This window comes from Microcebus murinus, chromosome 9 (genome assembly GCF_040939455.1).
Source record: "Microcebus murinus isolate Inina chromosome 9, M.murinus_Inina_mat1.0, whole genome shotgun sequence".
NCBI lineage: Eukaryota > Metazoa > Chordata > Mammalia > Primates > Cheirogaleidae > Microcebus > Microcebus murinus.
This window is the reverse complement of record NC_134112.1, coordinates 60,721,959-60,746,408: the sequence shown is the minus strand read 5'-3', so window position 1 is coordinate 60,746,408 and position 24,450 is coordinate 60,721,959. Positions and strand designations below refer to the sequence as shown.

The 24,450-nt window shown below is 35.4% G+C and overlaps 1 protein-coding gene across 2 annotated transcripts in view; it reads left to right on the top strand.

Moving 5' to 3' along the window:
• The window catches only part of ORC5 (origin recognition complex subunit 5), a 70,662-nt gene extending 47,395 nt beyond the window's left edge, over nucleotides 1-23,267 (top strand). The window contains exons 13-14 of one of the 2 annotated variants that reach the window (XM_012747024.2): nucleotides 15,939-16,051; nucleotides 22,715-23,267. In XM_012747024.2, the coding sequence (XP_012602478.1) occupies nucleotides 15,939-16,051; nucleotides 22,715-22,760 (159 nt within the window). In that variant the 3' untranslated portion in view covers nucleotides 22,761-23,267. The remainder of the gene's footprint in view (nucleotides 1-15,938; nucleotides 16,052-22,714) is intronic. The other variant, XM_076006500.1, reaches the window with a different exon arrangement.
• Nucleotides 23,268-24,450: the final 1,183 nt, after the last annotated feature.

Here is a 24,450-nt window from a genome sequence, read left to right as displayed (position 1 = left end):
TTTAGTGTGACCACATTGTCTTTGTGAATATATAAGTCCTGTAGTAGACATTTTTACTGAACTGTAGAAAAATGGAACCATTGCTTAAGGGTGACATGTAAAATATTGCCTAAGAGATTTTAAAATTTTGTATAAATTATGCGCTCTACTTTTTTATAAAATAATACATTGATATTTTACTTTTGTAGGCAATATTTTACAATTACCTTTCTCAAAATCTAGTATTGCTTCCAGTAAATATTCCAAATGTATATCCTTTATTCACATTTTTGGGGAAAGTATATTTAACACCAATAAATTTCTGTTTGACTTGGCACATTTTTTGATGAAAGCACAAAAAATGTTTGTGTGGATATGTGTTTGCAAATAATAGTCTTTCTCTTTTGCTTACACTTTTTAATTACATTATCTACAGAAACGAAGTGTACATTCCATACCATTTCTTGTAAGGCCCTTCGCAATCTGTCCCCAATTTCTGCCACTTTCCTTATACGTCCTATAAACCATTGATGATAAGTTGTTTCCTTTCTGAAAGCAAACAGAATTTTCATGATTTTGTATTACTACATGTACTTTCGCCCTACCACCACTGAGCTCTCTTTTATGCTTCACGGTCCATCCCCAAATGCCATTTCTCAATGAATCTGCACTTTGGCTCCTTTCCTATTAGTTCATTTCCTTCTCTATAATCAGACAATTGTGTTTATGCATATCGCTAACATAGCACTCCTATTGTGTCATTATCATCTTATACACTTTGTCTCCTACTACCCTGAATTCTTTGAGGGCATAGACATTGTTTCTTCATTTTTTTTTTACATCTCTTGCACAATGCCATGAACGTGGGATTCACTCACTAAATGACTTCCCATTCTCCTAACATGCATTTATGGTTTTCCTGGTTACTAAAGGTTTGTAGTCATTTGCATGCTAAAATGTTGCAGAGATTAGAGGTGCTGTCTTCAGTTCATCTATGTATAAACATACATGCCACTTTTTGTTTATCTGAGCATATTTGAAGACTTACAATCCACCCTATTTTTTGGGGGGAGGACAAAAATTCATGGTGGTGACTTAAAGTTGAACTGCTTTGATGGTATTTGCTTATCTCCTCCATGTGCTGCACTCACCACCTCTACTTTGTGTGTATACAAATGTTAGTTGAATTCTCTTGATATATGCCACGAATCATCACATCTTCTAAAATCAGATCATATGTGGTACTTGCTATACAAGTTGTATAGAACTTACACATATATTTCACATGTTGAATGTGTTTATTTAAATAATTTAATATGTTTCAGATTGTAAAGCTCTCTAGGATAAGCAGGGTAGGGTATTTCATAAATCAATAGACATATATCCCAACCTATGGAAGTATAAAAATAATGAGCATGTTAAAAATTAATTACAGTTGTAAATTGATTTCCTTTTGTTGGCAGAAAGAACAGTTTATTAGCCCAGGAACAGGTTCACACTGTTTTTACATCAAGCATTTCCAGCTGAAGCTTGTTAGTGACTGCCTCTCAGATTAAGAAAAAAAGATCCTCACTGTGGTACATGAACTCCTATTGTTAAGACACAAATAATTAGCTCATCCCCTACATGGATGAGAACAAAGAACATAATAGTACACAGAGCAAAGATTAAACAAATTTTGCATAACCCCATTTAAGATGTAAATCTAAAAATATTGCACATATAAGGAAGTTTTCATTTTTTATTTTTCTTTGTGAATGCCTGTCATAACATAGGAGCTAGTTAAAGGAAGAGGAATATATGCTTTGGTTTTTTAAACAGGTAGATTATTTTAAGCTAAGGTAAAATAAAATTCTTTAAATAGTCTCAAAATGCTGCTAATTAACATCACTGGCTTTTAGTATAGTTTTATAAAACAACAAAACTTTGTTCTGTATATTCTAGCATGAAATCTAAATCCTGACTTTGATAAAGAAAATCCACTCCCTAGGCTATTCATTTGAATTTTATTCATTTGACTTTGAGCTTGACAAAATAGACAAGAAAAGTAGCTGTGGAAAACAGTATGTACGCCCCTAAAATCTGAACATTATTAGCAAAAGAATATGTCTTCATAGGTTATAGAAATCCAGAAAGGGGGTAATAATGGCCCCACAACTTTTAAATTTACTTAAATAATTGAAATGACTTGAAAATGATTATAGTGTTTCAGGAAAGACCTTTTTATCACCTTTGCTTTTTAAAGATTTTAACATTTCTCCTTTAGTACATTCAGCCATTATATATTTTGTATGATTTGTGTTGTAAATCTTTTTGTAAATGATCTTTAATCCACAAATGTATAGGAAACTTTGCTTTGGATACCATTTTCAGTGTTACCTAATAATTTCAGATTTTAAGGAATAATACTTTTCTCCTCTACCTTAAATTATTTATCTTTTTAAAATTAAACCTTAAAAGTCGTAGTTTTATGTCTAATACTGTGTGTAATCTGATTTATGAAGAATTAACATATCATTAGATTAAATGAATTCTACATTAATATTTTACTTTTGTGACATTAAATCCCATACATTTAACAATTTTGTTCATAGGATCGTTGATTGCTACTTCTCAAAGCTGGTTTTTTCTGGGACAGGACATTTGCCTATACAGTAGTGAGATACTTCTTTGTCCTTATTGCTACAATTTCATTTAAGGTTTTTTTTATTTCTCTATTTTACCTGGTTTCTAACTTCTAGCATATTCATTCAGTGTGAAATGTTGCCAGAGGTGTCATTTTACTCACTTTTCCTTCTTCCATAAAACTTTCCTTAATCTATATCAACAAAGTTACCTCTTCCTTTTATTCTGCAGCTACCTATTTGGGATTATGTAAAGAATATGGGTTTTGGATTGAGATGATATTCAAATTTAGTGCTCTTTTTACCACTGTTAACTTAGTGACTTTGAGCAATTTACTAACCTCTGTAAGGTGGTTTCCTCATCTGGAAAAAAGAGTTTTATTTCTAGTATCTAATAATGAGAGAGTTGTGGGGATTGAAAAAATTAAAGTGCCTCGCACAGTGTTTGCCACAGAGCCAAGATAAAATAATAAATTCTAATCCTTATTCCACTAATTCCTCATAGTCACTAATATTATTAATCAGTTCCCATAGCTCTCTTTTTCTCCCCCTCTCTCCAATTTTGTCCATATACTCTGCTGGAACCTGAGGAAAGGAATGAATAACAGTTTACATATGTTCCATTCTCAGAAAAGATAGTAGAAGAAAAGATAAAAGCACACAGACTAATACTGAGGTTCTTTATTCACAGTAGTAATAGCCTTAGCAAACCACTTTCTGATATTCATCAACACCCAAAGTGAGGCATTGTTTTGGCTAAACATTTTTAGTATGTTAAGTGTTAAAATTCAGTGCTTAATTTAAAGTGTATTGTTACCATTCTGAAATACGTTCTAGTAAACCTCTAGCATGGCATATGTGTTGAATTATTTTTCATTGGGGCTTTTGGATTAAGTAATTTTGAAACATATTAGTTTGTTTGGGGTGATTGACTAGGGACTGATAATGCCAATCATCCTTTTATGATGTCTTTATTCTCATCCATTATATGAGGCATTGATCTCCAAGGTTTCCAGTCCTGATGAGCTAGCTCAGAATTTTATTTTGCAATCATTTTTATGTTGGAAAATGTTACCTTTTAATAAATTTGAAGTGCATTTGGCTTTTATAGCCCCCAAACAAACAAAAATAGTACTTTCACCATTTTAAATATAACAACAGTTTTGTTATCATCGCCCTGTGTTGTAGGGGAGGTAATAAGTTTTACTAGCAGTAGGTTTGTGGTAACCTTTATGGGCTCACAGCATGAAACTGGTAGGTACAAATTCTGCTTGAGGCTGAGCTACAAGTCACAACTAATTATCTGCCTGTAGGTAGGAAAAATCTATAATCTATAAATGTTTAAAAACCTACCCCAGTGACATATCAATATGGAAATGATTAACATTCTTTAATCTTTCCACTTTAAGCCATGTTTTGTCAAGTGTTTTTTTAAAAGTCTTACATATTAGGGTCAAAAATGTTTTTATTTTACAAGTGGATTTTTTTGTAGCTTTATAGGTACTTATGGATAAAATTTATTCTTACAGTTTATAAGGTCTTTCTCAAAGTTCTCTACATTTTGAGTACTTATCAGTGTTTTTATTTTTTAACTAAATTATTTTTGAGATAATTATAGATTCATATGCAGTTGTAAAAAATAATACGGGCTTTTTCTTCCTGTGTGTCCTTCACTGTTTTCCCGCAGTGGTAATATCTTGCAAAACTATAGTGATATATCACAACCAGGAAACTGAAATTAATGCAATCTACTGATCTTATTCAAAATTTCCCATTTCTACATATATTCATTTTATGTCTATCTGTGCATGTTTGGTAATGTGAAATTTTATCCCATGTATAGTTTCATTTATCTACCACCACAGTCAAGATACACACAAGTTTTGTTACCATGAGGACCCCTTCTGTTGTCCAATGATAACCGTACTTCCTTCCCTCCCTCCTTCCATTCCTCTGTCACCTTCCCCTTCCCTAATTCTGGCAACTGTTAATCTCCACCTCTATAATTTTGTCATTTTAGGAATTTGTACAAGCAGAATCATATAGTATGTAACATTTGGGAGTTGGCTTTTTTTTTTCACTCAGCAGAATTAATTCCTCTGAGATTCATCCAAATTATTTGCATGTATCAATAATTCATTCTTTTTCATTGCTGAGTAGTATTCCATAGTGTGGATATACTAGAGTTTGTCTGACCATCCATTCATTGAAGGATATCTGGGTTTTTTCCAGTTTTTTGGTGATTATGATTAAAGCTACTGTGAATATTCATGTATGGGTTTTTCTGTGAACACATAGTTCTCTGAGATAAATACCTAAGTGTGCAATTGCTGGGTAATATGGTAATTATATATTTAGTTTTATAAGTGGTATCAATGTTTTCCCACTTCAACTGAAGGCCATTTAGGTCTTTTTATTTTCCCATTTTTCAAATACTGTTTTGAGTATCATATGGTGTTATAACTTTTAATCAGATATGTTTTAGAAAACTCATGAGGAGATATTCTATCGTATGAATCCATATATCTGCTCTGTTAATTGTTCCTTTTTTTTTTTGATGCTCAAAGTTCCTTTTTTTATTTCCTTTTTGTTTGAAAAACTTCCTTTTAGCCTTTCTTTAAGGGTCTCTTAGTGATAAATTCTTTAGTTTTCCTTTGTTTGAGTATGTTTTTATTTCTACTTCATTCATGAAGGATAGTTTTGCCAGATATAGAAATTGCCAATTCATTTTGGCAGGACTCCTCTTTAGTCCAAGGAAGGAATGAACCTACCTGGGTAGACTTTCTGTTGCTGGATTGTGGATTGGGAGGTGCAAGGACTTATTTACCTTCTGCTGTTGGGTGGGAAGTTATAAAACTCCCTATATTATTTCCTCCAATCCTGAGGTCCCTAAGCAGTCCTTTTCTCTTTCCACCTTTCAGATACTATTGTGGTTGCCTTGTGTGTTATTTTCAGGGTTGATTGTAATACTTAGCGGGGAAGAACAGCACATGTGAATATATGCCATTTTGTTTGGACTGGAAGTATTAGTCTTTTTTCTAACCCTCTGTCTACACAGGGGTCCTCAAACTACAGCCTGCGGGCCACATGCAGCAGCCGACTTGTCCCAGGCCCACAGTGCGTATGTGTGGAATGTGGGCCGCCGCACTCTCCAGTGGCCCTTCAGTGGTCTGAGGGACAGTGAACTGGCACCCTGTTTAAAAGTTTTAGGACCCCTGGCTCTATAAATAACCCTCTGTTAGTATTTGTTTCTCAAATATGTTCCAGGGTAATTCACAGTTCAATTGAATGAGAAGCCTTCTGTAAATTAGATAGTGCTAAAAAAGATTACAGAATATTCAAGTATATTTTACCATTATTGTTTAGAGAGGTTTTTCCCAACAAAGATTAAATCCTTCTAAGGCATTGATTTATTGGCTGCAAAATATTCCAATTTATTCTTCTTTCCTGGAACTTACTATAAATCACTTTCTGCATTTGGGGACCTAACAACTGGAATGACTGTTATGTATTTCTTTTCTCTGAGTGACAGATTTGTCACTGAGTCTTCAGCGGCTAGATGAGAAAGATTCTGATCCCATCTCTGCCTTATTTATGGATTCACATGCAAACATACAAAACTGAAACACCACTGTGAATCTGAATACCTTCACTGTCTAGAGACTTCTGTCATATCAACCCTGACCGTATCAGACTGTAGGTATTAATACTTGCCTGGAGATCTAGGTTCATCATTTTGTCATGAACATTTAAAGTTTAGCAAGGTAGTAAATAAATATTTTATTTGATTCTGCTCATCTTTTTTTTTTTTTTTTTTTTTTTTGAGACAGAGTCTCACTTTGTTGCCCAGGCTAGAGTGAGTGCCTTGGCGTCAGCCTGGCTCACAGCAACCTCAATCTCTGGGGCTCAGCGATCCTACTGCCTCAGCCTCCCGAGTAGCTGGGACTACAGGCATGCACCACCATGCCCGGCTAATTTTTTGTATATATATTTTTAGTTGGTCAATTAATTTATTTCTATTTTTGGTAGAGACGGGGTCTCGCTCAGGCTGGTTTCGAACTCCTGACCTTGAGCAATCCGCCCACCTTGGCCTCCCAAAGTGCTAGGATTACAGGCGTGAGCCACCGCGCCCGGCCCTGATTCTGCTCATCTTTGAATGCATAGTACCTAGAGTAAGTCCTCAAGAGTTTCATGGATATGCAATTGGAAATAAAAATTACATAATTTAAGGATTGGATAATGGAGAGGAAGGTAGATATTTTTATATTTGTGGGTGTATAGAAATAATTTTCTGAAAGTTTCATGTGTATTTTTCCAGAAGTTTTCAGTTAGTACTGTTATAAATTAATATGTTTGAGATTCAAAATGTTGACACCACATAAAGTAATCTTTGTACTTGATTTTTTTTTCAGTTTTATATTACCAATATTTTAATAAACTAGGAAAGTATTTTTCAGTTGTTGGTACATTTGTTCACTGTTTTATGTGTCTCCTGAACTATGTATTTGTATGTTGAGTTTTAGAGTGATTTTATATGATAAAGTCAGTGAAATGATTTTTTTTTAAATGTGAAAAATCACATCTTCATTTAATTGCTTTCTTTAGGTTTACATTTTTTGTGTTAGCTTTTTCTAAATCAGAACCACTCAACTCATCTCCCAGCCCCTGCAAAACTGAACAATCATTTTATTAACATTTTAAAAGTACCTTTTGGCTGCTGCATCTTGAAGTGATGCTATATCCTTTGCATACTTTACATGACTAATTTATCCATGGAATCTTGATAGAGCCGACAGTGACTTCAAAGTCCTATTCCAACTTTTTGCCTTTGGACATTTATTATGACTAATATGGTAAGAGTAATAAAACTATAAGGTATCTGAAAATATTTTCGTCTTAATTGGATTAAAGATAGATTTTTGTGTTTCTCTATGGAAAAATTATGGAAGAAGAGAATTTAGCATACAGTTTGGATTAAAGAATCTAATTAAGTATGTGAGAATATTTGAGTTACAGGAAAGTAGAAGTTATAAGAAATGTTATAAGGAAATGCCAGTGGCAAAGTAAAAGGTAATTAATGTTTTCTTCCATATTAAAAGAAGAGTACTACAGAGACATGCTTTTAATAATAAAAGGAGTTTCATGTGTGATTTTTCAAATGACTATTACTAACCTATTTTAGTAAATGAATCCCTTATAGAAAAGTAGAAGAGTTGAAGTTAATGTATTCTGTCATAAGAGACTATGTTAACTCTTTTCTGTATATCTTCCCACTCATTAAAATTTCAGTTTGACTCTCTTCATGGATTTCTTCTTATTTCCAAACTGGGAAGAACATAGAGATGTCATATCTTGGCTTTCAGCAGCACTTACTCTACCCCAGAGAACCCTGTATCCCTTGGCTGCCCCTCTTGTTCTGTGTTTCATCCCTCATAACAAAGGTCTTAAGCAGCTAATCTTATAAGAGATATGAGCTCAGGGCCTACATTTTATCATTATTGAGTATACCATTCTTTAAAACACTTTTTAAGTCTGTTTTGTCTGGTGTTAATATACCTACATCATTTTTCTTTTTAGTTAGTATTTGCTTGATGTATCTCATTCTGTTCTTTGCCTTTAACTTTCACATATGCTTCTATTTTATATGTATCTCTTCTAAATAGTATGAAGTTGGATGTTTTTTCAGTCAATCTTTGTCTTTTATTTGAAGCATTTTAATGTAGTTGCTAATATAATTTTGTTTAAATCTGTTATCTTGTTTATGCTATTTGATTTACCTGATCTTTTTTTATCCCATTCCATAGGTTACCTTGTCATTTTATTGATTATTTCTTTTGCTGTGCAGCTGTTGAGTTTGATGTAGTCCCACTTACTTATTTTTGCTTTTGTTTCCAGTGCTTTTGATACCATATTCAAAATATCATTGCCAAGACTAATGTCAGAGAACTTTTTCCCCATATTTTCCTTTAGGAGTTTTATGATTTCATGTCTTACATTTAGGTTTTTAGTTTATTTCAAGTTAATTTTTGTGTATGGTGTGCACAAAATTTTATTCTTTTGCAAGTGGATATCCAGTTTCCCAATGCCATTCTTTTTTTTTTTTTTTTTGAGACAGGGTCTCCTTATGTTGCTCAGGCTATCAGGCTGGAGTGCAGTGGCCTCATCATAGCTCACTGCAACCTCAACCTCCGTGGCTCAAGCGATCCTCTGATCTTGGCTTTCCAAGTTAGCTGGTACTACAGGAGCATGCCACCACTGCCAGCTAATTTTTCTAATTTTTGTAGAGATAAGTCTCGGTCTTACTTAGGCTGGTCTTGAACTCCTTTCCTCAAGCAGTCCTCCTGCCTTGGCCTCCAAAGTGTTAGGATTACAGACATGAGCCACAAAACCTGGCCTCCGGTGCCATTTATCGAAGATACTATTCTTTTCCCATTACATATTCTTGGCACTCTTGTCAAAGATCACTTGACCTTATATGCAAGGTTTTATTTCTGGGTTCTCTATTCTGTTCCATTGATCTGTGTCCCTGTTTTTAAGCCAGTACCATACTGTCTTGTTTACCATAGCTTTGTAATATAGTTTGAAATCAGGAAGTATGATGCCTCTAGCTTTGTTCTTCTTTATTGAAATTACTTTGGCTATTCTTTAGTGGTTCCATATGAATTTTAGGATTGTTTTTCTGTTTCTGTGGAAAATGCCATTGGATTTTGGTGGTGATTACATTGAATCTATAGATTGCTTTGGATAGTTATGGACATTTTAATAATAATTTTTCTAATCCAGGAACATGATTATCTTTTTACTTGTGTCTTCTTGAATTTCTTTCATCAGTGTTTTATAATTTTCAATGTATAAATCTTTCACCTCCTTGGTTAAATTTATTACTAAGTATTTTATTCTTTTTGATGGTTTATATGGGATTGTTTTCTTAATTTCTTTTTTTTTTTTTTTTTTTTGAGACAGAGTCTCGCTTTGTTGCCCAGGCTAGAGCGAGTGCCGTGGCATCAGCCTAGCTCACAGCAACCTCAAACTCCTGGGCTCAAGCAATCCTTCTGCCTCAGCCTCCTCAGTGGCTAGGACTACAAGCATGCGCCACCATGCCCGGCTAATTTTTTCCATACATGTTAGTTGGCCAGTTAATTTCTTTCTGTTTATAGTAGAGACGGGGTCTCACTCTTGCTCAGGCTGGTTTCGAACTCCTGATCTTGAGCAATCCGCCCACCTCGGCCTCCCAGAGTGCTAGGATTACAGGCGTGAGCCAGCACGCCCGGCCTCTTAATTTCTTTTTTGAATAGTTCATTGTTAGTGTATAGATAAGCAACTGATTTTTGTCTGTTGATTTTTGTATCCTGAAACTTTAATAAAAATCATTTATTCTAATGCTTTTTTGATGATCATTTTTAGTTATCTTGTAAATATTTAGAACATCCCTGCATAGCTAATATATTTAGTTTTAAAAAGTAAGGCCCAGATTGTTTAAGTGAGTAATCTGAACTCTACTGTTAGTAAGTGGCAAAAGATAGCTTAGCTTTTCCTAACTTTGAATGTTTTTGGTAAGTCTTCCTAACTTTGAATGTTTTTTTTCTCTTAAACTATTAGGTTGGTGCAAAAGTAATTGCACCACAAATTTTAAATCATTATAACTGGGTTCAAACACATCTTTATTAATCAAAATAGGAACCACTACAATCAACACATTTTTGCTAACGAGAAGTAAGTTTGTTTATTCCTGTAGCGTACAATCCATGCTCTGGATTCAAGGAACTCTTGGAAAGCATTTTCTGCATAATGCTGGTCGTGGAAGTGTTTTCCCTGCAAAAAGTTGTTGAGATGCTTATGGTAGTCTGTTAGCAAAAGGTCAGGTGAATATGGTGGATGAGACAAAACTTCATAGCCCAATTTGTTCAACTTTTGAAGCATGGGTTCTGTGACTTGCGGTTGAGTGTTGTTGTGAAGAATTGGGCCCTTTCTGTTGACCAGTATGGCTAAAGACGTTGCAATTTTCAGTGCATCTCCTTGATTTGCTGAGCATACTTCTCAGATGTAATGGTTTTGCCAAGATTTGGGAAGCGCTTTGGAGCTTCTTCTTGGTCCAGCTACTGAGGTGTGGTCTACTTTTCATCACGTATCACAATGCTATTGAGAAATGGTTTGTTGTTATTATGTATGATAAGAGAAGACAACACTTCAAAACAATTTTTTGATTTTTGGTCATCTCATGAGGTACCCACATATTGAGATTTTTCACCTTTCCAATTTGCTTCAAATGCTGAACGAGTGTAGAGTGGTCTATGTTGAGTTGTTTGGCAACTTCTCGTGTAAGATGCTCAGCTTCAATGATTGCTCTTGATTGGTTGTTGTTAACTTCTGCTGCCTGGCCACTGCACTCATCATCTTCAAGGCTCTTGTCTCTTTTGTAAAACTTCTTAAACCACCACTGCTCTGTACGTTCCTTAGCATTTCCTGGGCCAAATGCGTTGTTGATGTTATGAGTTGTCTAGGCTGCTGTACTACCTATTTTGAACTTGAATAAGAAAATCACTTGAATTTGCTTTTTGTCTAACATCCTTTCTATAGTCTAAAATAAATGTAAAATAAACAGCACATAAGTCATTAGCAAAAAAACATAAAGTGAGAAATGCACATTAAAGTGATATATAACATAACCACATTTATTTAAGAATGTATTCCAATATCAAACGGCAAATTTCAACAATGCTAAAGCCACAATTACTTTTGCACCAACCAATATACTCTCTTCTGAAATTAGATCAAGCATGGAATCCTGGGGCCAGGGGTGGGAGTAGGAAAGCGATGATCGGATGATCATAATACCTTGAGTGACAGTCAGACAACTCTACCTCCATGGTAGGCACAAACTTGTAGCATGTACCACACCTCTAAGTAATTGAGCAAAGAGTCCTTTGTCTTAGTGTTAGAAGCATACTGCTGGGTACATTCTATTGAATGCTCCCCTTATGATTATTTTACAGATCATCTTGATTCTTTTAACACACACTTTTTTTCTGGCAAGAGTATAATGCAGTTTATTTGATGTGAGCTCTCTTAGCTGTGATCACAAGTTGGATATATTTTTCAAAAGTTTAAGGCTGGGCACAGTGGCTCATGTCTATAATTCTAGCACTTTGGGAGGCTAGAGGATTCCTTGAGGCCAGGAGTTTGAGACCAGCCTGGGAAACATAGCAAGATCCTGTCTCTAAAGAAAAAAATTAGCGAAGCATGGTGCAATAGTCCTAGCTACTGTGGAGGCTGAGATGGGACAATCACCTGAGGCCAGCAGTTCAAGTCTGCAGTGAGCTGTGGTTGTGTCATTTCACTCCAGCCTCAGTGACAGAGTGAGATTCTGTCTTTTAAAAAAATTTTTTTAGAGCTGGAGTTAGGAGACATAAGTCCTACTCAGGTGACTTTCTGGCACCATCTAGTCATCACTTTGGGCAAAAGTCATTGCACATCTTAGTTTCTGCATTGGATAAATTAATTGTTTGAATCTAACAGTCTCTAATGCAGGGGTCAGCAGACTTTTTCAGTAAGTGGCCACATAGTAAATATTAGATTTTGCAGGCCAAGAGGTAAAATGGAGGATATTATATATGTACCTATATAAGTAAGAGAGCAAACTCTTTTCATACCCCACTTCATTTGCCTGGTGAGTCATTCCAGATGGTGGGGCATGCTTTGTGCTCATTGCCATCAGCTGGAGACATTGCCAGAACAAAAGGGGAAGAGGCTGGCAGGAAGGACAGGCAGGATGGCCACCATGGTCAGTTTCACTCACTGTCACAGTGACACCCAGGACCCTGTGCACCCTTCTTTTCTCCCAGAGAACCCAACTGCCTTAACGAATTTCAAAGGATTGCTAGTATTAAGATCACATTCAGTGATTTCCCCCAAAACAAAACAGAAAAACTAGAAAAACTCTATAATTTGGAAATGTAGAGAAAAACTTCTAAAATAGCTTGGGAGCCAAAGAAGAAATCAAAATAGAAATTAGAGTTAAAATGGAATATATAACTACTTCCAAGGAAGCAAGGTAATACAATGGGATGAGAAAATATTAATTCAATACAATAAAAGGCAAGAAAGGAGTGAGAAAGACATGTAGAAAAAGAGACAAATAGAAAGGTTGGTATAATGGTAGAAATGAAATTTTAGAAAATCATTCGATCATTAAAAGCAGATGGATTATGTGGTCCACGTGAAGGGTGAAAGTTATCAGACTGTAAAAACAAAATTCCACTGTGTTGTTTACATGAGATCTGTCTAAAGTTAAGAAAACATAAAACTTGAAAGTAAAATCATGAAAAGTAACATAAAAAAGGCATAGCAAATAAAAGAATGCTGATATAGCTATATCAGGATTTTAAAAAATATACTGTAAGCCAATGACAGTACTAGAGAAGAAAGGGATCATTATATTAATATAATAATGAAAAGGTTTAATTTGTCAGCAAAATATAGTAATGTTGTTAGTATGCACTTGACAACAGAGCTTCAAAAATACAAAGCAAAAACAAATAGAATCACAGGAAGACAGACTTTCTATGATAATGAGATAATTTTAATACTTATTTCAGGTGTTTTTGTTTTTGATTTTTAAAATAGATTTAGGTGGTATGCATACAGTTTTGTTACATGGCTACATAGCATAGTAATGAAGTCTAGGCTTTTAGAGTGCCTTTCACCTGAATAGTGTACACTGTACCCAGTAGATAATTTTTCATCCTTCATCCCCCTCCCACTTTTTGGAAGTAGCTGCGGTATCACTAAGAAAACAGACACTGTGAATTGTTTCAGCAAGGCAAAATCTTTACTTCTGATCAGAAAGAAGGGAGCGTGGCAGCAGCAAAAGCAGCCAGCCAGCAGTGTGTTACAGGGAAGTTTTTCATCTTTTTATCCCTAACGCAGACCTAGGGCTGTGTCTCATCCCATTGGTAGGGACTTTGACCTCACAATTTTGCCCTTATCCCATTGGCTAAGGCATGTTGTTGGGGTAAAGAGAGAATAAGGAAGTTAAAGTTAAATAAGGAAGTTAAAGTTTTGCCGGAACAAAAGGGGAAGAGGCTGACAGGAAGGACAGGCAGGGTGGCCACCATTGTCAGTTTCACTCACTGTCACAGTGACACCCAGGTGTGTTGTTGTTGGTGGGGGTTTTTTTTTTTTTGTATTACAATAAAGGAGATTAAACCAAAGTTATTGTTATTGTACAGTTTGTGCTATGTGCTAATAATTAGGTAGAGCTGGATATCACACAGAATATTCCTTTGGCAGGAGAGATTAGGCTGAGGTCATCTCCTCCTGCAGACTCTCCCATCTTTAGGAGTTTCCAGTATCTGTTATTCTACTCTGTATGGCCATATGTATTCATTATTTAGTTCCCACTTATAAGTGAGAACATGTGGTATATGATTTTCCATTCCCAAGTTACTTCACTTAAAATAATAGCCTCCAGTTCCATCCAAGTTGCTGCTAAGGACATTGCTTTGTTCTTTTTATAGCTGTATAGTATTCTGTGCTTTTTATGTATACCACATTTTCTTTGTCCAATTATTGGTTGACAGATACTTAGGTCGGTTCCATATCTTTGCTATTGTGAATAGTGCTATAATAAACATACAAGTTCAAGTATCATTTTGATATAATGATTGATTTCTTTTCCTTTGTGTAGATACCCAGTAGTGGAGTTCTGGATCAAATGGTAGATCTATTTTTAGTTCTTCAAGAAACCTCCAAACCTTCTATAGTACCACTCTCAGTGTTATTTAAAAAATGGTATATATAAGATTTGAACAATACAAATAACAAGCCTTGTCTAATAAGACACATACCTAACAGAGCACATAACAGCTGCAAATTGCATACTCTCTCTACAAAACACAGACAATTTATAAAAAATGTTTCAAGAAATAACCTAGTTAGTGATAATGAATTAGAAATTAAAGCCTTTTGAATGCATGGCTTCATATTTTGATGTATCAATACAAACTTTTCTAATTGAAATAAATTGAATAATTTACTAAACATAGTATTTATTTTCACTGTATAAAATACTGTAGTACCTATCATCTATCATCACTCTTTGTTAATAATGTAATGACAGCTGACTGTACACTGCATGACAGTTTTCCCTTTAAAATTATAATGGAAATCTAGTGGAATATATGTAAGTGTAGTAAGGTGAGCATGGATTCTTCTTTTGAATTCTTGCTAAACCACTAGTTCTGTGATCTGGGGAAAGTTACTTAACATTTCTAAGGCTCATCTATAAAATGAGTATCAATGTCAGTCTCATAGGGTCATGAGGAATAAATGAGATAACATGTATAGAGTACTTAGGACCAACCAAATCACTACTAATATTATTTTTATTATTCATAGAATGTTTACTTAGCATCTATAATGTATTAGTCCCAAATTAAGTGAGCATTTTAATTTCTAAGGTGCATAATTAGGTATTACAGATATTATAACTGAAAACTCATCCTTTATATTGCCATAGAGCAGTTGCAGGTTACCAAGTTTCCAGATATTTTCTTCTTGCTGTTGCTGGCTCTTTTCCTACTGGCCTACAGGAGATACAAATAAAACATTGGGAGAAGATAATGAGCTGCTCAAAGAATTTCAGCTCTTAGATCAGCTTGCTTTCTTAGATTTCAGAGCGCTTAATACTTTGTTTGGCATCATGAATGTGAAGTTATTTTGTATTTTGACTTTGACGTATCAAAATACACTTTTGCTTTTGCCAGTACTGATCCTTCTGTTGTTTTCCTTACCACTTGATCAGTGATAAGTTTTAAAGCAAGACCAAGCCCAGGTCCAAGAGCTTCTTTTTTTCTCTTTTATTTAATCTGTAACACACTCCAAAAAAGGCCCAAATCCACGTTGTAATTGATTGATTCCTAAGAGAGTATAGATTTTATATTCTGAGGCATTTAGATAAAAACTCTCTAAAATGCTTATTGTAGGGAAAGAGTGTGCTGTATTTGTAGTTTCCAAGGTTTAGCAGTCCTGTGTCTTGAGTCATTAATGAAACAAAACTGTCTCTAGTGGAATCCTTAAGGACTGATTGTTAATTTGAATCAGTTGTTAAACTAGGACTCTTTAACAACTAGTTGTTAAATCAGGACTCTAAACATATGAACACATTTGTGTATATAAAATTGTGCATATAAATTTCAAAGTAGTTTATTCTTTGTAGATATTTTTGTGGATTCAGTTATAAATCTTTATCAAAGGCACTATAAAATGTTTCAGAAACAAGGACATCACATAATCTCATTCAAATAGTCTCTCATAAAAATGTTATCTCATTTTTAGATTACTTCTCTAGTGACCCTTCAGCTGTTAACCCAGGTTGGCCATGACGATCAACTTGATGGACCAAAATATAGATGCACAGTGTCTCTAGACTTCATCAGAGCTATTGCAAGGTATGGATAGAATAATCATTAAGGTAAAATGTCTTGAATAATGTAAATGATATACTAAATATAAAAACTAATGTTCTTCCTAATGTAATATCATTAGTTGCTTAAATAAGAAAAGATCATTTAAGTGCCAGTGAGTAGGCTCCACTGTAGAATGAGCCCTCTCATCAAATATACAAAAGATATAAAATTGGGAGAAATAGCTAATGTGTTAGATGGCAAAAATCAAGATTCTGAAAGACTGTCACAGACTAGAATAATGGTCTAATAGTATTGCAAGGTGAGATTAATGGACAGTTGGCTACAAAAAACTCATATGAACTTAAACAAGATGAGACAGACCTGGCTTAAGTCCTAAGTCTTTAGCTGACTACAAAGCTTTAAAAATCCTGACTTAGGTAACTCTGATAGAAATATAGTGTCTAGTTCAAGGGATATAATAGTTCTGTGTTTTGCCATAGACAGATCAAATGTGTTGTGCTCTGCTGTGTTTAGAGTTTTATGAGGGACATTGACAGATAGGTGCAGGCTTAAGGGGCATGAGAAGAGTGGCAGTGTGAGGAACTATGTTGTACCCCTGACTGACGGACAGGATGTGAGAGGAAACCTTAGAAAGGACACGTCAACTGTCTGAAGTATTTCAGGGGCTGTCAAGAGCAAAGTGGATGAAACTAATTCTGAGTAACTTTCTAAAATGTTCAAAGTTCTAGGGAGGAAAAGTATGTTTGTCAAAATGAGAGCTGTCTAAAAATGTAATGAGTTTCCTCACAAAGGTGCACTTACTGTTACGGAAAATGTTCAAGCCATTTATATGAATAAATGACTTCATCTCATGGCTGCAGCTGGATAACAGTCTGTCAGTTCTGTAGTAGAAGAGGTAATGGGTGTGTCGACGGGTAGGTTGAACAAGACAACCCATAAGACTGGGCTCCCAAACTTTCTGAATATGAAGACTCCATTTTAGCATCCTTTTTAAGTTAATCATGAGCGTATTTACATATATTCAAAAATTCGTAATATATAATCCTGAGACATTATTTGTTCAGCCTGAAAATAGTAGTTGACATAGATAGGGATTTGCAGTGAATTTTACGGCTTCTTCCTTTTTTTTTGAGACGGAATCTCGCTCTATTGCCTGGGCTAGAGTGCTGTGGCGTCAGCCTAGCTCATAGCACCCTCAAACTCCTTCGCTCAAGCAATCCTTTTGCCTCAGTCTCCCGAGTAACTGGGAATACAGGCATGTGCCACCATGCCTGGCTAATTTTTCTATATATTTTTAGTTGTCCAGCGAATTTCTTTCCAGTTTTAGTAGAGACGGGGTCTCACTCTTGCTCCGGCTGGTCTCGAACTCCTGAACTCAAATGATTCTTCCGCCTTGTCCTCCCAGAGTGCTAGGATTACAGGCGTGAGCCACTTACGCCTAGCCAATTTTACAGCTTCTTGAGGATCTGAAGTCTACAGGTTTGCAGCCCCTGTCCCAAAATAGTCTAAATTAAAAGTTCTGCCAGGCATGGTGGCTCACTCCTATAATCCCAGCTACATGGGAGGCTAAGGGAAGGGATATTCACTTGAGGCCAGGCTGGGCAGCATAGTGAGACCTCGTCTGTAAAAGAAAATGTTTTTTAAATTAGCCAGGCACGGTGGCACACCTGTAGTCCCAGCTACTTAGGGAGGAGGATCCCTTACGCCCAGGAGTTCAAGGCTGCAGTGAGCTATGATAGCGCCACTGCACTCTGGCCTGGGTGACAGAGTGGGATCTCATCTCTAAAAAAAAAAAAATTAACTAAAAGTTCTATGATACTATGATGTAGGTATTTGCCACATTTTGGTGGCATATAGACTCTAAAACATGAAATGAGGGTTTTAATGTTTCATTATGATAAAACCAGACAAACTTTTACACAGAAGAAATTGAGCAGAAACTTTTTTTAAATGTATTCAGTATGGTCATAAAGCAATAATTTTTCTTTTTAAAACAATGATATTGCAACCTCCATTACTAAGAGCCTCTATCCAAGGCAAACTTTGGGATAAAGCCTATATATTTCAGGGATTTTGTTGTTTTTCCAAATGTGTTGTGTTGTGCCCCACCATAATCATGTACAGGACAGAGGTTTGTGAGTCCCTATATAGTGAATATATATTGAATCAGACTGAATTTGTTGTCACTTAGTCCATAGCATCACAATGATAAATGTTAAATAAATCCAGGGATGTGCACTTCAATTTATCACCTCAGAAGGAAGCAGGAACCATAGACCTGGAATTTTGCCCTAGAACTTGGGAACTCGTTACTTTTGTTTCTTTGCTGTTCCCTACTTTGCATGGCAGCATCCAAATTATAAGCACCCTCTTCTTCCCACATCTGCCCTCTTCCACTCTCTCATCCCCATAACATTTTATACTTTCTGCTGACTTAACCTCCCTCCCATATCCTTACATTTTCTCCTAATACTCTTCTTCATTGCCTTAACTAAAACCTGCTTCTTTCCTGGGGACACTAAATTCCCTGGAGTTATCCCTAATGGTAGCTATTTATTTTCTCAAACACCAGTCACTCAGGGTTGTAGGTAATTTCAGTGCCATCCTTCCTTCTTGTTGCCACTTGCAGACTGTTAATGCCCCCAACTTTTTGTAAAAAATGTGGACATCTTTGAAACTCATGCAATCTGGCTCTATTTCCTATTATTGTCCTTGTGACTGATTACCTTTCACCAACCTCCCAGCCATTCCACCTTGTGTATTGAAGAATAGAGCATGTGGTTTACAGACTTCTTTTCCACCTAGATTGTTAACTGTGTTCAAAGCACAAATCCTAAGATTTGTGTTCCCTCTGTTCAACTTTCACTGTGTCATAGAACAAAATTGAAACCATCAGTTAAGACTCCTTCAACTCCCTGCATTGGTGCCCATCTTCTCTTTCTTACCTTTTACAGTAGGGTAGGGTTCCTCTTCCTATCTAAGGTGGATTCTTCCACCTGTGCTCAGAAGTCATCTCTTCCATTTCCCCAGAACTTTTGTTAGTCTCAGACTATTTGTCCTCTCTGTGGCACCTAACATTGCTGACCACTCTCTCTTTCTTAAAACTGTCTTCTTTTAGTGCCCAGGATTCCACAGTCTTCTGGCTTTCCTCCTTATCCTTTGTTTTTGTTTTTTGGGTTTTGTTTTTTTTTTTCCTAAGGCTCATTTGCCAACTTATCTTCCCCACCTGACCTTTAAATATATATAGCTGTTTCTGGAGGCTTGGTCCTAGGCGCCTTCTCTTGAGGTTATACTTTTTTCTAAGGCAACTTTAGCTACACCTTTGACTTCAACAACCAACTATATATTAATAACTCCCCTATTTTAAAAGATCAGACCTTTTTAAAAATATATATAATCTTGACCTTTACATTTCCAAAACTGAACTCAAGGAATTCTAACCTCTGCTTCAATCAACCAACAAAAAGGGAAAGATCAGGTTTTCCACCAGTGTTCCCTATTTCAGTGATAAGCACTGCAGTCTGCCATGTTGCCCAGGCCTGAAACTTGGGAGTTCTTCCTGACATCTCTCTCCCACACTCCCAATATCCAATCACTAGTCCTGTTGAGCCTACCAAGTGCCTCCTATATGTCTCAAATCTATTCACATGTTATCATTGTACTGTTACTACTTTAGACCAAGCCACTGTTATCTTTTCTCTTGTAGCCTGCTAATTGATCTTCTGTCTACTCTTACCCCCTTATAATTTATTCTCTACACAATGTCAGAATAATTTTATAAAAATTTAATGCCACCCTTCTACTTTAAAGTCTTCAGTAGTTTCTCATAACTCTTGGAATAAATAACAGAATCTTTCAAAAATTGTCAAGGCCGAAGTGATCTGGCCCTTGGTGCCTGGCCACATCTGGCACACATACCTTCTTCCCTTTTTATTTTCACTTTAACTACTCTGTCTTTCAGGTTTTTTTATTTTCACCACTTTGCTTCCCATTCTTTCATATTCAGCATTTTCCAACTTCTTCTCCTCTTTATCTAGCTACTACATAATCTTTAGATTTCACCTTAAATGTCTGTTCCCTAAAGAAGTCTTCTCAAATATACCATGACCACCATCACTCCCTTCTCCTCCAACCACACACACTTTGTTCTTTAGGATACTTATCATAGTTTTAATTAAATAATAATTCTTGGAAGAATTTATATGGGATCAATTGGCAAGTCACCTATTTATATCTGGGTGGAAGAATGATAGAGGTAGTCATACATCTTGGGCAGTTAATGTTTCTTAAAGGAATGATCTTATATTCAATTCCCAATTAATTTAGTTTTTTGTAAAATCTAAAAATCTTACTGTATGATTCAGTTTTCTTGAGTACTTCCCAGTGACAAAGCAGAAAAATGGAATATAGTGAAGCTTTTATAAATGAACACATTTAAGTTGCTTAGTGTTCCTAAATCACTCCATGTATTAAAGAAAAAAAAATTTTTTTTTTAAGACAGTCTCGCTCTGTTGCCCAAGCTAGGGAGCCATGGCGTAAGCCTAGCTCACTGCAACCTCAGACTCCTGGGCTTAAGCGATCCTCCTGCTTCAGCCTCCCTAGTAACTGGAAATACAGGCATGTGCCACAATGCCTAGCTAATTTTTTTCTATATATTTTTAGTTGTCCAGCTAATTTCCTTATATTTTTAGTAGAGACAGGATCTCACTCTTGTTCAGGCTGGTCTTGAACTCCTGACCTTGAGCAATCCCCCCCGCCTTGGCCTCCCAGAGTGCTAGGATTACAGGCATAAGCCACCACACCCGGCCTTATTAAAGAAAATTTTATCACACAAATTCTGCTATAGTGAATAGTAATAGATTTCTGAAAATCCATAAAATAGATTTCTGAAAATAAATTTTTAAAAAAATAAAGGAGTCCTATCACAAACAAAGCACACTCTTTTCATTTGTTTGTGTTCTCTTTTAGTATTAGTCCATTAGACAACCATTTCTCCATGACTATCAAAACATATTTGCAATTCTCTGTTCTCCTTTTCTCCCTTAATATTGTAGATATGCCTTCATATTGATCATTTTGTATGGCTGTGTAATATTCCATCAAATAATGTCTTGTAATTTAGATATTTCCTTAGTGCTGGAATTTAAGTTGTTTTAATCTTAGCTTATTCTAAACTTTTGTTTCCATTCAAGGCCAAAAAAAACAATAAAACCCCAATAAATCTATTTTACCTTGTTACTTTAGCTTTATAACCTTAAGACCTAAAGCCATTGTGGGGAAATGTGCCTAGAGAGAGATGTACAAATTCCAGTTCCCTTTTTTGTCAGTGGTTAAGAGTAGCCTACTCTATGTATTTCCTTTCTAAAATCTAAAAAAAGTCTTTTCAACCAGTGTCACGATTTTTTTCTTAAATCATTTGTTAGAGGTACCTATTGCCAGTAAATCTGGATGGTTATAGAGTTGAATGAAAGAAAACCACATAAAAATAAAATAGGTTTATGATTTAATAACTATACCATCTGTGTCTTTATGCATAAGATTCTTTTTAAATTTAAGTAACTTTTTAGTTGTTTTATCACTACTAATGATAACAGAATTGTTTCGGCAGCATTTTTATACCACTTGGAAAAGTTTAGTGTTCTTTGGGAAAGCATTATTATAATGAAACAATTAAGGCATTCTTCAGTCCAGTATTAGGTACCACAATAACTATAGCATCTCTTTTTATAAGCTATTTTTAAATGTGTTTTCATAAGCAGTATCTATAGTTCCCCATTCCAAATTTTTTTAAAAATTTGATGTCACTCATTTGCTTAGAAACTTTTTTAGAAAGTTTATTACAAAATGATAGAAAAAAACATTAATTGATGATGGTTTAATAAATAAGAACATGCAATTAGTGAATCTTTAAAATGCTGTTCTCTCATGGATGATTATTTTTGCAGAATTGAATACTTAAGGCTTTAATTTTATACTTATTGCTCAATCATTATATCTAATTATTTTGACCATTTATTCAAATAATAAACCTCTAAATCTGAATATTTATAGTGAAGAATGAGTTTGGTGAAAAGAAATAATTATATGTCTCTTTCTCTATTTTATTCTGCCTGCCATCAGAGTACAAAAATATACATTCACGTCGTCTGTTTATTGTATCGTATTCTTGGATCATACAGATTTAGTTACAATACACACACAGGTCAGCCAGCGTTAAAAGACTGAAAAGAATGAAAACTACAAATGAGGACAGACGAGCTATGCATTATGTAATGACAAAACAGGTGTTTTGGAAGATAAGCAATGTTCAGAAGCAAAGAAGATTTAAATACTTTTGCATCTCTAATTACTTTATTCTGGCTATTAGACAAAAAAACAAATAGCTTTCAAATGGAACCTAAATTTTCTGTAGTACAATTGAAATACAGAATGTTGAATAGCTCTAACTTCATTTCCTTTTTTAGAAAAGCAAACTTTGTGCATGGCAAAAACAAACTTTTTTAAAAAACTGTGTTCCTAGTGACATTTAAAAGATTAGTGTCAATCTTATAACGGTGCATTTGATAACACTATAGGATTGTTTAGCCTTAGTTGTGAATTATCTTGCATGTGGTTCACAGAATCATACAAAGCTGAGCAGTGCAGGGGTGAGGATGCTAACATGTTATCTGTTTTTGTTTGTAGGACGGTGAACTTTGACATAATAAAATACTTGTATGATTTCTTGTGAAAACAAGCTTCAAAGCCATATGGACACTGTGACAATGACTAAGCCAAGCTGTGTTCATCCAACTACTTAGCTGGCCAGGGAGAGGAGTTCTTTGGCTCTATTGGATTTGTCCAAACAGGTGCTGGCCCAGCATGGAATCTGATGAAAATATTCTGATTGGTCTGGGTGGATGTGAGCAGAAGACTATTTACCAGGGACCCTGGAGTATTTGGAAGCTACGTGTTAATTATAAACAGCAGGGTTTGAGCACAATCTGTTCTACTCTTAATGATGTTATCTTAACACTGAAATTGCCTGAAACCCATTTACTTAGGACTACATTTTGCTCTGTGAACTATCCCCTGCGCTTTGAACGTGCCAGCAGCCCTTGTTTATATGCCCAGTCTTTTCACTTCCTCTCTACAGGAGCCTCTGCAGTTGCTTGCCAAAGCAGATTTTCCTAGGGCCACCGTTTTAAAAGATCATAGTGGCAAAATATAATAAATACAAGTTCTTTTTTAAATCCAAGCGTGTGTATGCTTGTCTTTTTTCACCCAATTTTCTCAAAAGGCAAGGTAGTTTGATCAGATATAGACCAACTTTCCATCTGTAAGCTGACTTGATAACTACTGTGTACTTGTATAAGGTTTAGCTGATCACTCACTCTCTTGCAGTTAGCCATCCAGCCTAGCTTTTTTGTCAGCATGATGGTTTTCTTTACTCATTGATTGGCCTTTAAGAGTTCTACAGTAAAATTTTTTCTTTTTATTTTAGTTATGAACCTTGGTTCTCATTTTCTTTTCTGTTCATATTTTTGAAGAAGTTTTCTGTTAGCATTTGAATGCTTGAAAATTATTTTGAGCAGATTTAAAGTACTTAATTACAGAGCTTAATTATTTTATTCCTTTATTCCTTTTTTTTTTTTTGAGGAAAAATTCTCACACCAGGCACTCCCAGATAGAAAGCCTTTTTTATGTAGTGATAAGCTGACACAGGTTCAAAGAAAATGAGTAGTTATATACTTGCTTTTATGTAGAGGTAATGGGTTAGGGAGAGGAGGAAAGGAACTCCCTTTTGCCTCTCTACGTAAGACAGCAAGGAAGACTTTTTTGCCCAAAGTGTGGCATCCACAAGTGATAGCACATCCTTACTCCCCTTGTCCCACAGAAAATGGTGAAGCTTTGTGTTTCACAAGATGTTTGGAGAAGCCAGGACCGGATTAAAGCTATGTGTAGTATGGATTAAGGCTTAGGTTGCCTGCATGTATAAATCCATATGTCATCAAGGTAGAAAGCAGTATGGGGAGCTGAACAATGCCACCTGGGGTAGTTTTTAGCACCTCATATTTTGCTGTGCAGATGCATGTCTGTTGTGCAGCCTGTCATGGATAGGGCCAGTCTGCATTTTAAATGAAGAACTCTGTGTTATCAGAGGGGGAGAGATCATCAGATAGGAAACTAGATAGAAGGACAAAAAGGAGACAAAGTTTCCTGTAAGTGACTGTCCATACCTTCACCTCACTGCTAGTCACCTGTCTCCTGCCCAGCACATTTCCTATGCTTGTTACCAGTCTGATGTGTGGCTTTGTCACATGATACCTTGTAACCAGATTTTCCTTGCTCCTGATTGGGCTATCAGAACTTTCCTGATTTATAATTTACTTTCTAATGGTTTGCTAAATGACTCACTAATTTGATTAATTTATTTAAAT